This window comes from Aphis gossypii, chromosome 1 (assembly GCF_020184175.1).
Source record: "Aphis gossypii isolate Hap1 chromosome 1, ASM2018417v2, whole genome shotgun sequence".
Taxonomy (NCBI): Eukaryota; Metazoa; Arthropoda; class Insecta; order Hemiptera; family Aphididae; genus Aphis; species Aphis gossypii.
The window spans coordinates 49,121,959-49,137,222 of NC_065530.1; the positions used below are offsets into that span (position 1 = coordinate 49,121,959).

The 15,264-nt window shown below is 26.6% G+C and overlaps 1 protein-coding gene across 2 annotated transcripts in view; it reads right to left on the bottom strand.

Annotated features, from left to right (window-relative positions):
- The window catches only part of LOC114126805 (follistatin-related protein 5-like), a 114,562-nt gene that overhangs the window by 15,209 nt on the left and 84,089 nt on the right, over window positions 1-15,264 (bottom strand). For both annotated transcript variants that reach the window (XM_050200252.1, XM_027990824.2), the window contains exon 4: window positions 499-717. In XM_050200252.1, the coding sequence (XP_050056209.1) occupies window positions 499-717 (219 nt within the window). The remainder of the gene's footprint in view (window positions 1-498; window positions 718-15,264) is intronic.

Consider the following 15,264-nt stretch of genomic DNA (forward strand, 5'->3'; position numbering starts at 1 on the left):
AGTTTATTAGGAAAATATTCTACAGTTATTTAATAATTGATAAATTTGTTGATTCATAAAAATAAAGCTATACCACACAGTTATTTAGGAATAATGATTGAATTTTTAATCGTGGAATAGCAATTGATTAATTGCGCATATTATAAATATATTGCACAATAGATTTTTCATAAGTAAATCATATTTGTAGTAACATTATACAGTACACACATTATCGTATATAATGTACATTTGGTACTGATAAATTCAATAAAAAAGCGTATTTATAGGTATTTTACGAATTCCGAGTATTAGTGAGTTTATATAATCTTTATAAACATTAATCATGGGTCACTTGTATAAGACATTGAGTTTTGTTTGCAAACACTGACTACTACTACAATGCTGCAATGTAATATATTATATACATAATGTAATATAAGACATATTTTGTACAGCTATTATACTGCAAGTATCAGGATAAATAATAAACGGCCTCCTACGGACACTGACATTCACCTGAAGGTATGAAACATTTTAACGAATGGTCTATCTCTATGTTGACTCCGGACAAACAGCCGGACTTGTGCAGCTCACAACGGTTGTCGTATAGCCGGCCGTCTGTTCCGCACACCCTGCGCTTGGCCGGACCGCATTTCCGCACGCATATGCACCGTGCAACGCCGCCCAAGGCAGCGCACTCCTCGCCCCTTCCGCAGTAGTGCACGAGACACGGGTCTGAAATACGAAATCAAAAAGCCGTTGTAATAAAATATAATACACATATTGTACGCGAGTATATCTATAAGCCATTAAACGTACGACGTGTATGTGAAAATATGTCGAGATGCGGTTACAAAATAAAAATTTATTTACACATAGACGATATAATATAATTCTAACCTAACCTATATAGATATACGGTTGTTTGTTTTTCACATACTCCGCAATTTGCAGTTGACAGGAGAAAACAAAACCGAACGATTAATGTTACATAATTTATTATTATAAGAGATTAATATTTATCGTATATTATACGCAAGTCCGGTTCAAAGACACTTTGTGAGAACATCACTCTTCTCGCTTCGAGTAGAAAAAAAAATACCGTAATTAGTATAATTTTTTGCCAGTTAACTATATACTCACGTTGTTGGTAATATTAATATTATGATATGATTATATTTCATATTCGTTTTAATATTATAATGGAATATCGTATATAATATGATTCGCATTGTCATTAAATATTAATTTATCATTTCAACATTTATTTTTGTGAAAATAACATTTTTATATTATTACCTATTATTTTTTGAAATTAATCTGAAAATCTGTACAGTAAAAACAGGTTTTATGAAAAAGAATAATAAACCTTTTAAATCTTGACCTATATAAGTATTAATGTATTATATTTGTATACATATATTTATTTAAATAAATTGTAGTCTGAAGATTGGACAGTAAAAACGAGTTTATTAACTGAATTACATTATATTTTATGTTTACTGGTCGACGAAATTCAAAATTACTCTGTTCGTGTATCCTTGTGCAAATTAAGTTGTACGCTATAACAATAATTGTTGTGTTTTAATTAAAGTTATGACAATGAGTTTGAGATTTGAGATCTTTGCAGAAAAAAAAATATAAACTAAAATAAAACATTGACAATTGATAACGTTATCTTTTTTACTATTAACAATAATTCAAATTGATTTGAATAAATCTGAATTAATTGAAATCGGAAAATAAAAACTATGAAAACTTAACAAAGTTTAAATAATTTTAGAATATTAGTTACCTAGTATTTATCTTTGAACTAGTTGTTCATCATTATACTCATTGTTATTACTTTAAGTTTTGTTTATACCATTAAACTGATAGACTATTTTTTATAGTATCAATGTATTTAATTAAAACTTCAAAAACATTTTAAACATATTATTAAGTTTTATGTTCTCCATAATATGGAGTTAATATTAATACACAATATTATGTACAGAAATAAAACAATATTTAAAAATCATTTAGCATTTGAATTGCTACATAATTAAATTATTTCTTAATAGGTTATGAAAACAGATAACTTATTCTTCGTAACTTGTTTTTTTGATTTTTGTTTGTTGGAATTTAAAATTAACTTTTAAATTGTCTAATGACGTTATACGAACTTAAACAGATATCTGTTTTAGACAAATTTAATTTCGAAAGTTTAAAGTACACACAGCTGGTTAGGTTAAAAAATGAAATAATTTCTTCTGCATACCATTTTCCAAGAATATTATTATAACGTAATAACTATACGTCATAATTCATAATATTATGCCGTATGAATAAGGTACTACATTTAATATTATCTACATTATAATATATATAATATATATTATTAAGTATTATTTAATGTTATGTACGCCTTTATTTCATTTTGTTGTAGACTTGTATGTACATGGGACATAAACGATTGCACTCTGTTAAGAACTCGCTAAAAATCGAGAACTGTAAAACGAAGAGCGTAAAATATATACACAACGCAATAATGTATATGGTGGCAGAAATTACAAATACATTTATCAGATTAGTTTTTTGATCATGCACACCGAAAAACGTGACCTTTTCACGTTTCTCGGAGGATAATATATTTCGTTTATCATCTAATAATACAATATAATATAGTGAACACACGAAACGCTCTATATAGAGAGAGGAAGAAATTTCGTTTTCAGATAATGACCCTTGTTCGAAATTTGGTTACAGTGCGTTCTACAATCCAATGGGGGCTGGTTCCAAGAATAACGTCGTTTAAGTATAAATGTATATTTTATTATAGCGAAACTAAATTCCACACGTTCTTTCATAATGTGCAATTTCATTATCTCGATTCTACGTTACGGTCTTAGTAGATGACACGACGAAAAGTAGATATATATATGAACTACCGACTATACATCATCGTGTAAGCCCCACGAGGCAGCAATAACACGTATAATTTGACACAATCTCGCATGCTCGTGAGGTTGCGTCAGCCCCATAAAATTATCAAATCGATTCAAAAAATTATGTTAATATTTCATAAATTCTAATACAAAAAAAAAAATTTAATAATTACTAGATAGTTTTTAAAATTGGAAATATGTCAAAATATTGTGAGTTGAATTAAGATTTTTATGACTTTTACAATTTTTTTTTTTTTTTTAGTCATATATCCATTTGGTATAATATAGAAGCTGTTTTATTACATTCTATTATACGTATTTTTTGAATTTTTAGCAATAAATGCATTTTTAACAACTGTTTTATACTATGTCATTTTTTGTAAAAAATCTATAAATCATATATAAAATACATATAAGTAAAAAATTTTAAGTACCTATACAAAATATAATACGAGTAATATTATTATAAAATAAAAACTAATTATATTGTTCAAAATGAAAAGTTGTTAAATTATTATTTAGATAGTATTAGTTATCAATCAACGCGTATAATATATTTTGAATAAATAATAAATATTAGGTAGGCATAACTTTTTAGCACTTTTTATAATTACATTAACATAATTAAATATTTATTTTAAGACCATATTCTAATTATACTTGCATGCATTTTTTAGGGTATTAAAGTTATGAACATTACAGCCTTAAAATATGCTCGAAAACTATTTTATAAAGTCATTTTGAAACAGTTACTCTTCATTTTGTCAAATGTGTTAAAAAATATGCCATTTCTTTTTGAATCTAACATATTAAGTTAAAAGACTCACTTCACGTGAATCACTTTTTAACAGTTTTAATATACACATACACTGCACGACACACATACGATAATTATCGCTAAGCACATAGTCGTATTTTAAAAATCAATACTATAATTATGTCACGCTACGATTAATATCGTTTTGATTGGATTGGGTTGAAAAATATGTAGGGTCAATATATGTACTATATAGTTTTTGATTTTTGATATAAGTACAACTATTGAACTGTACAGTGAAATACAATGCTGAATTAAAACGAATACGTTTTTGTTTAGTTTTCATACCCTTAGGTATATTTTTAGGTCACTTCGATTTATTATCAACTAACGCCTTGACCGACTTATAAACAAGCCAAATCGAGTAAGTATATATGTATTTAATAATATACGTACCTATTAAAAACAGCCAAATGCGTTGAATTTAAATATATATACCACCAGATTTATCGAATCACATTTGGGTTGTTAAATTGGTAATAAATATACATTAATAAAGACCTTTGGGCTATATCCTCCTCTTAACTATCTCTAACATCATTAATGGCAAAAAAGGATTTTAAAATGGGGATTTTTTTTCCAAAAAAAAAAAAAAAGGTCCCATCAAATGAATTAATATTATTGATCGTAATATCTTTTTTACGAGTACGTTGTATAGATATTTTTCATCTTTTGAATACACGAGCGTATATAAATAACAATAATATGCATTCAATAACTCGTAATTATAATGATAAAAAAATAAATGGAAACTAACGAAGGGTTATATTATTGTACAGTTATTACTTGTGCGTATTACATACATCATACAATGCGATACGAATAATACAATACTCAATGCTTAGAATTGACATTATGGTGACAATATTATGTCAGATATTTCCACGAACCGAGTAAAGACATTTTATCAATTCGAGTTTAAAAGAAAGTTTTTGAGTCTTTATTATCAACGTCGTTGACAATACTACAGTGAATTCGGAAAAAAAACAGCATAATTTATAGTTAAATGTAACTATTATTAACGGGCCCTCAAATAAATAGTGTATAATGATATGTTCACTTTAAACACATAATACACAACCATACAAAGAGTAAAATATTAAATAACTGACTATTTACGTGATAACTTTAATTGATTTTCATATTAATATTGAACATTTTTTTCTTCAAATTTACAATCAAGAATAATCATAAAATATTAAAATTAAATAATTTATTAGAATAAAAGTTATTATACATAGTTTATTATACGTCACTTTTTTTTTTTACCAACTGTTTATAATCGTTATGGATATTGTCAGAAAAGGTTTGATATAATGAGTCTTTTTGTCTCTCGATTTTATCCATTAAATTCAATTAATCAAGTACAATAAATGATTATAAATCATATTTAACGTGTATAATAATTAATATTCTATATTGAAAAATTATATGATTGTTTTCAAAGTCGTTATCAATCTTTTTTTTTTATACAATATATCCCCCTTCCCCATCCTTCTTTCACGTGTTACGGACTTAAAAAACGATATTACCTGATATTGCAGATGCTCGAACGGATATTTATAAGTAGTACGCTATATAGGTACCGATATTACAAATCGAAATCGGTGGAAAAATACAAATAATAACAACATGAAAAACGATTTATACCTCAGTACAAATATAAACGATTCGAGCCCCTAACTCTCAGCACACGTTTTTGTTCGATAACTCACAGCCATACATAAACGCATGTCGTATATAATATATATATCTACGTGCACGTGGAGCCGATATGAGGAAAACGTTGCCGATAACTGTATTTATCCCATCTGATCAGCTAGTCTCCTTATTTCACCCCATCTCCGCGAGGGATGACGTGGTTCCAAAACATAATTTCTCTGTCCGACGCGCAGTTTTAATGAAATAGCGTACCAAGTGCGTGTTCTTGTCGTATTGTGTGTATCGATTACGGTACACATCGATACAACCTCTCAACCCCATCCCCCCTGGCTTCATATGAACCGTACCTACGTCTAACCGTCACCGTGACCACCACCGCAGGTTCGTCACTGTCGTCTGCTGCAGCAGAGACCTCTATTTTAAATCAAATTACCGCACAATAATAATTAACACACAGTACCTCGAATATGTATATATTATATAAGTACAACGAGTAATCTATCTAATGTAAAATACTTACATTCTGAAAATATTTTATTTAACACAATAAATGGTAAGTTGTTAAAAAAACAATACGATTTTTTACTATTTTTGCCATCTTCGTCATTTTTATTTTTTAACTTGTTTATTTTTTTTCTATGACTACCTGCAATTTTAATTCCTTATTTCAGTTCAAAATAGTTTTTGAAATATTTATATACATATAAAAAAAAAATTAAATTTTGCATAATTTTTAAATTATATAAGTAGTTTAAAGTAGAGTAGTACATAGTAGGTTTATTTCCCAAAATGTTGGTCTACTACTAACTCTGCTCATCTACACACTTAAAATCTTAAATTTATAATAAATTACTTGTCTAAAATTTAATTTTATAGATCAAAATATTCTGTTTCGAAATATGAGATTGAAAATGCATGTTGTCATTTAAAATTATAATTATAATTTTTTTTTTTCCAAAAATATTTTCTTGTAATGACTTAAAATTGAGCAAGAGAAATATTTTTAAAAACGTTAGTGTTTTCAGAAGTAAAAAGTATTTTAAGTTAAATTGATTATTTCATGTGTGTGTATATATAATATAATATATAATAAATAATATATTTGCATTTACTATTCTTTACACAGGTATACATTTTTTCCGCAATAGTATTGCGGCAATACGATAATAATACAAGTACCACGTCGTATTATAATAACTTAGAAGTATATAACATTATTGGAGGCTTCTTTGCGATACAATTGATCACTATACAGTATACAAAATAATATTATACACTCAGCTGTAGTGGATCTATACATATAACTGAACACTATAATAGATACTTCGATAGTATTATTCGCTTCAGCCTATAAAGTAGAACACGTACATAATATTTTATCTTTCTTTTCTTGTTATGGCCTTTTATACCAAATATTCTAACATATTGGTGTTCTACCACACCACTCCAATCTGTATCTGGACGAATTTCTTAAATATCTTTCTTTATGCAGTACTGGCAGAGCAATTGAGGTCTTTTCAACTGTCTTTTTCCTTTCAGATCTTCCTGTAATATTATCTTTACCAATGCTTTTTGTTCTTCCATACATTGCCTTTCTTTTTAATCTCGTTTACTATTTCTTATACTGTGACTATAGAGTATTGTATATGTTACTTAAATCTTCGTAATGTCTCTCATCCAATATCTCTTTTAGTGGTTCAAAGTAAGCGCTCTAGGTATATTCACAATTATTATATTGTTTTTTAAAAATAAAAATGTTATTATTTTAGAAACTATAAAACTATAATATATAATGTAATATAATATAATATAATATTATATAATTATTATATACATTTGTATTATCAAATATACACAATTTTACTCAAGAATAACAGGAATTTTCATTAAATATACTTTGTTGTGTTTTAAAATATATATTTCATTCGTTTTATTTGATCAGTACCTATAATTATAGTGAATTAATTACAATATAATTTAATACGTTAATATAAACATATCTATTTCTCTATTAAAATAGACATACCATACCTACAGATTATTAGTTTAAACCCAAATCGTTTTTTTATTTTATCAACAGTGAGTTTTTGAATATAATTATTCAAATAGTTAATTTCACATTTGCTGCTTTGTGTGATGCATGACGGATATATTTTAACCCTTAGGTACAAATGTTTTTTACTGAATGACATGAGATATAACAATTGCCACAATCGAAGGCAATACACATTTTCAAATCACAACATAGTTACCTATTTATACGAAATGGTAAATCGATAAAAAAACAGCATTCCCGTTATATTCAGTATTAAAAAAAAGTTTAATCATACTATTGTCTTGGTAAATAGATCCTTTAATCTGATATTGTAAACATAATTTTATTTTTTGCATTTAGAACCCACAATATCAAAATTCCAATGCGTAAATTAGCCAATTTTGGACTTAAATCATTATATACTGTTATAATAAGACGTATATTTTATCAATAATATGATCTTTTCCAAAGAATATACTCTGTATATTTACTTAATTCCGTTGAGCACGGCAACGTTCTCATTTTCGCGATGGTAATCCGATTGCGTGTGGGGAGGTACCGGTTGTAAGAGAAAATATTCGACCGAGAAAAGGTGTATATAATAGTGAAGATAGGTTTTGAATTAAACGTTTTGTCCTAGGTAGTGAAATTTAGTGCGAGGAGGTGGTGGGAAGGCTGCGTGTCGCCATCGTCGGTGGCGGCGACGGCGACGCGAAGGGCGTCGGGCTTTCATCGTTTATCAACCAGCTGCGCCAAAGGGCCTTTTGTAGCACTTATCTGGTCGTTTTTCTTGCTTGAATTAATTCCCGTGCCTCGGCCGTGCGATAAACCGGGAGGTAGAAGAAAAAGATAAAAATGTAATAAAAGCGACAAAGTTTTTTTTTTTTTTTTTATATTATTATTATTATTTTTTAACGCGGACGTATCATCCCACCGTTTTATTTTTAAGGCTTATATATTTAGAGCATGGCAAGCGACAATCGTGTAAAATTGCCCGTCTAGAGCATTATATTTCGCACAGTTTTTTTTTAAGACATGTATTCTCGTTTAAACAGAAGACTATACCACCGTGTACATTGTTGTTGTTGTTGTGTTGTTGTTATAGCCGTTACTTTTCTACTAGCGACAATTTATCATTCGCGTGTCTTAAATAAAAGCGATTTTTTTCCTCCTTTTTAATTGGACTGCTTTAACCGGAATTTAATATAAGTGCTGAAGGCGCTGTATTTATATGTGACATTAGCGATGATAATTACTATTGCCGTCGCTGTATACTGTACAAAATCGTATTTTTTAGTTATTAAGTTCCGATTCGTCAGTCTTTTTCAGCCAAACGTGCACAGCGATTTCTGAAGTGAAATTTAAGCATAATAAATAACATCATATTTATAGGTTAAGTTTAAAGGGAATACTGCGACCAACAATGACTTAGTAGTCATGGCTACTAAAGTATTGACTGACGTGACGTGACTAGACGGTGATAGACCACGGTAGTGTTGCGCTAGCCAACCGTGGTATTTTATACTTTAATGCACACATGGTGTACTACAAAACAATAAGTTATTGGTGCGTATAAACGAGTTTTGTAGAAAAAAAGAAATGTAAAATATTACTTCAATTTAAATACATTTTACATAGGATACACGTGCGATGTACTCGTAGACCATTAGATTTGCAGCTATCCATATTATATAATCATTATATATTTTTTGATTTTACTTTAAGACGGTAGCACGGATAAATTATACTTATAATTGTTCGGCACTTTTCTCCGGTTACTTAGATTTCGGGCTTAAAATATTTAAAGGAAATATAATAATACACTTCATGACATTAATAATTAATATATTGTGCGTAATGATTGCAACGATGATAGTAATAATAATATTAAAATAAAATAATGATTATTGGATGTTAAAATCCTTGTAAAAGGGTTGCAGTAAAACGTATTTAATTATTACGAATTGGCTTTTTTAACGACGAGGTATGTTATAATATTACATAACCATCTAACAGAATAACAGTGAGGCCATAATAATATAATAATACGTATTATTTAAACTAAAACTTAATCCAACTGTATGTTATCATTATTTTTTTTTACTAAACTTTTAAAGATAATTTATAGTTGAGAAAATATCATTGTACAAAAGAAAAGTTTAAATATTTAAGTATTTAGTATTCACAAACAATAATACACGGACCAAATTATGTCGCAAAGCGACTTTAAAACAATGTAAGCTTTTCGACATGAAGTTAATTACAACTTATGCCAGGAGTTATTTGTTTGTTGATATGAAAAGGAAAAAGCTCGTACTTACATTTAACTATGCACATAAGAAATGCTTACACTGCTTTCTATTTCAGTAGTAAAACGTTATATATATTTTTTTTTGAATTGCTAAACTAAAATTTAATTTAAACCATAATCATGATCTAATAACATAAAACTAAATATTATTAAATTTTGTTGTTAGTATTAGGTATACTGTTATTTTTATATATTATTGTTATTTGCAGGTTATCTAAAAATAACATCGTTGGTTTTTGGGCGTTTCGGCCGTCGGAAGATTACAAGCCAAGAATGCTCGGTAAAATGTTACCCAGAATCTCAAGTACACAAACGTTCAGGTCAACAATATATTTTCTATAAGTATGAGAAATATGACACGTGTATAAGCGATTCCAATTTTCTTTCCTATTTTGAGACTATTACAGTTTATAGTATAAAAGAAATTGCATTGAAATCGGTAAAGAGGGTGGTATCGTAGTGGTACTGGCATATAAGCGATTTTCAAACGTATTATACGACCAATCGTGGTTTTAATCTACATCATTATAATATTTACTCCATTGTGTTGAACGACACTGGAACTGCCATTAGTCACCGGCACTCGTTGACTTTCAAGTTTGAACTATTTTTACATATTCAATAGTCGATATTATTTTTTTAATGATTGTAATCAATTATTTAAATAATTATGTATAATATTTACTTGTCTAATTCTTTTATGATAAGTGCCACTTGTGCACGTGGTAAACAAGAAAGAACAATATTATAATAAGCTTCTACGCATAGACTCATGCATTGTAGGGAAAAGGTATAAGTATAGCTTTAGCGATTGTTTATACTACTGATGAGTCCACGTCACGCCATTACTTAGGTACTATGTATTATATTCAATATTTATTGTTTACATATCTCGAAAAATTCACATTTACGTTGTTATATTATGTCTAAAACTCTTTACGCCTCAACTCAACTTATTTTTATGCATGGAACACTACAATAATTATTCACTGCGAATAAACTATATTCACTCAATGCTTAAATAAAATTCTTTTTTTATGCATGTATAAACATATAAGCACGAACGCGGACAAATTATCAAATATATATATAAATCCATATTATAATGCATCATTATAATATATCGAAATATAGAAAATAGCATAACTATTAAAATATGATAACAAATACCTAACATACTTTGCAGTATACCATTATTCGAGGTAGGTACATCGTACATAATATTATAGACCAATCAAAATTATACACTTCGTGTGTCGTAAATGTTGTACTATATTGCAAAAATTTTTTTGTAGTACGTATACATTAGAATCTAAATTTCGTAAGATGTATTTAAACTTAAACACAAATATTGACTAAACGGTGTATGAAAAAATAAAAAATAAAATATCAACATAACACAACCCATGCGTTATTAATTTTTTTGAATAAAATCTAAATATACGCAATAAGACTTAATTCACAACACTTTATAAATCATTATTATTTATTATAATATACTTTACTTATACCTTCCTATCCATATTATATAAGATTATCTGTTTCAAATACCTATACTTAAATTACATCTAGATCAATTTTGATTTTTTACTATTCTACACATATAGTATAGTGTACAAACACTATATAGGTATAAAAGAGGATATTATTATGGGTAGTGAACTATCATTATGGTGGGTGTCAGCTATATGCATTGTATTATGATTATTTGCCTATATCAAATAAGGTAATTTGTTTGTGTAGTGATGCACAACCCAGTCTTTCACATTCATAATTCTGAAATTCGGTACATATAGTTATCCCATGTGTACCTCGTTGCATTTTAAAGAGGTTTCGCGAAAAATATATATGTACCTATTTTATTGTATGTATTGGGTTTCCATTAGTAACAAAAAATAGTTAATGATTTAATGTAATTTTAAATTTTTTCTTTTATATTTTGTCAAAACTATACAAATGACTGTGTTAAAAACGTATGTAGTTTAAGTGATTTCATAGTGTTAGGATAGGGTTAAATACGACTGGCTTTATTAAATTGGTCATGAGCAACACCGTATAAAATCAGCTCATGATATTTTAATATATATTATATATCCATCAAATATGGTTTTTTCTTTATAGCAATTTAAATTAATTTATACAACAAATTCAAGAAAGATCGAACGACAGGAATTTTAAATACATATTTAGGTATAGTTAACATAATATCGTAGTTTCAATTGCAACCGAAATTACTATTCATTTACAACCAATGCCACACAGTTAGAAAAAACATAAAAGCTCGACGAAGTGGCACAAAAATGGAATTTAAAAAAAATCCATTATCTGTAACATGGGTTTTTTTAATTTTTAATCTTAAAATAACTATTTAAATGCATAAACAAATAATGGATGGTTTTTCTATAACAATTATTATTGTTTTTCATTAATAGGTACACGTTTATAAAACAAACAAAAAAAACATCGAAGGCAGATATCGATAAGAAGAATCATGTACTGGTATAAAGTGATATAATACAATCAGCTATTATGTGTAGCATTAGATATTGAAACGTATAATTAGAATATATTGCCAGACATCAATAATAATTATCAACAAAAAACTAAATAGAGGATATGATTATACACATTTGACTTTTCACTTTTGACACTTCGTTTAATTTGTTCATTTAAATGATGAAATTTATTTTAGAATCATTCGATATAATGCATATAATATGACCGATCGAACTTATTGAATCTATCGTAAATACATCTTTTTAGAGGGCGTGATAAGCATACAATTTTTTCAACTGGTAATTACTATAAAAATTATTTTTTTAAAATGGTAATTAAAATGAGAAAACTATTTAGATCTTTAATAAATCTTATAATAACAAAACTACAGATTACTTTATGATATCCATTGTGTGTGTATTCATCAAATCTGTATGAATTGGATTATTTTTAATAGTTTTTTTTAAAGATTATAATTATTTTTATTTTATTTACATAATATAAAGATTCTTATATTTTACCATTATGAGCACCGTTGCTACTACACGTTTATATACAAACGTGTAAGTTTAGCAGTAAAGATTATTTAATTTCGTGGAATAATTTATTCATAACTTATATTTTAAAATATTGGTAATATATATATTATATATATATATATATACATATTTATTTTTAATAAACTCAAACTTACAATTATTTACTTTAAAAACGAAGAAAACCCAATTAAATAACTTAAGTTTTAATATCAGATAAACGGTATTATTCAAGTATCTGCAATGCTTTTAAACTGTTTTAAAATAGTTCTGTAAATAATAAAGTACGTCAATCGGTCGATATTTTTAAAAATATTTGTAGTCTTCCTAGAATGTCTTAATTTATTGTTTTTAAGTTTAAATATATCGAATAATAGAATAGTATCACTGAAAATATAAAAAATTAATAGTAAATTTAAAATGTTCTATTCCTTCAGTCTCAACTTCAATAATATTATCAAGAATGATAGCAATGGCTGAATCTTAAATTAAGATATTTATAATTAATTTGACAGTGAATAACTGTTGCCGAGCAACCTGCGAATCACATAAATATTTTCTGCAAGCAAACTATTTTTATACAAATATTTTGCTATCTAACTAAACAACAATTTGATCTAATTTTTAAATTTTAACACAACATTCTTTACGGTATTCATCACATGCTAGGTTCTATCAAATAAAAAAAAAATATTTACAAAAGTATAAAATAAGGAACCGTTATATGGATGAAAGTACTTTTTGAAATATAATAATAATATAATAAAAAAAAAACTTTGACAGGATACAAATATAAAAAGCTTCATCTCAATCACCAAGATAATAAAAAAATACTACAAAAAATTGAATTTTTACTTTTCATATAGAAGTCTGAACATTGGTAATTTTTTTTAGTTGAATAATTCAATAAGCACATGAGAACATTTACTAATTCATTTGTATTTAGATATCCTAATTTACATAATATATTTCAAATACTCATATAATCAAAATAATTAAACTAAATAAAATTCTAGATAATTATTTATTATATTATACAAAACAACGCATCATTTATTTTAAAAATAAAATAAATCTTAAAATCTTAAACAATATAAATAAACATAATTTATGAATTGAATGTACTACGACAATATTAATTTCGTAAATTATATCATTTTATTTAGTTTTTAATTTGTAAAAAAAATTTTAATTTAAATTTAAAATATAAGAATAAACAGTTATTTTTTGTATACAATATTATTCTGAGTTACACTGAAAATTCAGAACTGCATGTTTTTTTATCACAGACGAATTACACATTGTCTACATATAAACGAAATGAACACATCTTGGATAAACCCAACTTCTGTTTACTTAGCCTAAAAACTTTAAACGCCTTATATTCCTGAATTAAAGTACACCTAAGCTGAGATGTACTAGAATTATACCAATTGTACCGTGAAAAAGAACATTTATGGTTGAACGATATTATTTTGACACTACGCCACTGAAAACACACCAACCTGTTTGGATATGTATGGGGCACTGTTTACTAGTAATTTGTTAATAATTATAATAAGTGTTATTAAATATGTAGTATCATTTTTTTTTCTTATAAATATTATAACTCAATGAGAGTGGAGGGTGGGTAGTAGTTATTGAATTGAATTTAAATAAAATAATAGGTAATATCAGAAAAGAAAAATACTATAATTATTTTTAAAATGTATTGTTAATTAATATACTTCAATAAATAATATTACCTAATAATACTAAAATGTTATAGTAATATCAAATAATATCGACTATACACTTCATATCACGGTAAGTATCCTTGAATGCAAATATATAGCTAATAATATATATAGTATTGAATTATACCATCAACTTAGAAAATTTGAATTTGTAAAATTGAGATTTAGAAAAATGTATATGTGAACCATTTTTGTAAATAATACTAATCATTTTTTGATTTTGAAAATTTAAATCATGAATAAATTATTATAGGTAATTATTAATTTCTGACTGATTTTTAAATAAACAATTAATTACTGTTAAATTAAAACTTAAGAAAAATAGGTATTAAATTAATTCCATTTAAAAATAAAAACATTAAATATTTTATACCTCAAAGTAGGTACTTCAAAGAAGAATGACTTAATAAGTTATTTAAAATTAATATAGACATTTATTAAAATGAGTTTTTTTTTTAGTCCACCCAGTGCCATGAAAAAAGCTAATTTTGTTTATTAGATATTTAAAAATCTATAAACACCTTCTGGCTCGTTAGTCGTTACATAGTTATTGTAATAACGATTCGAATAATATATCAAATATACTTACGAGAATTCTAGGTAAATTGATTTGTAAAACATCAATTATAATAATGTACTGGTTATTCAGGAGAAAACATTTTCACAAATAAATAAAACTATTAATGGAAGTCCTAATAATTATGTTCTAATGAACATTTTCGAGCAACGAAATATAAAAATTGATCAAAACAACGTTTGGAA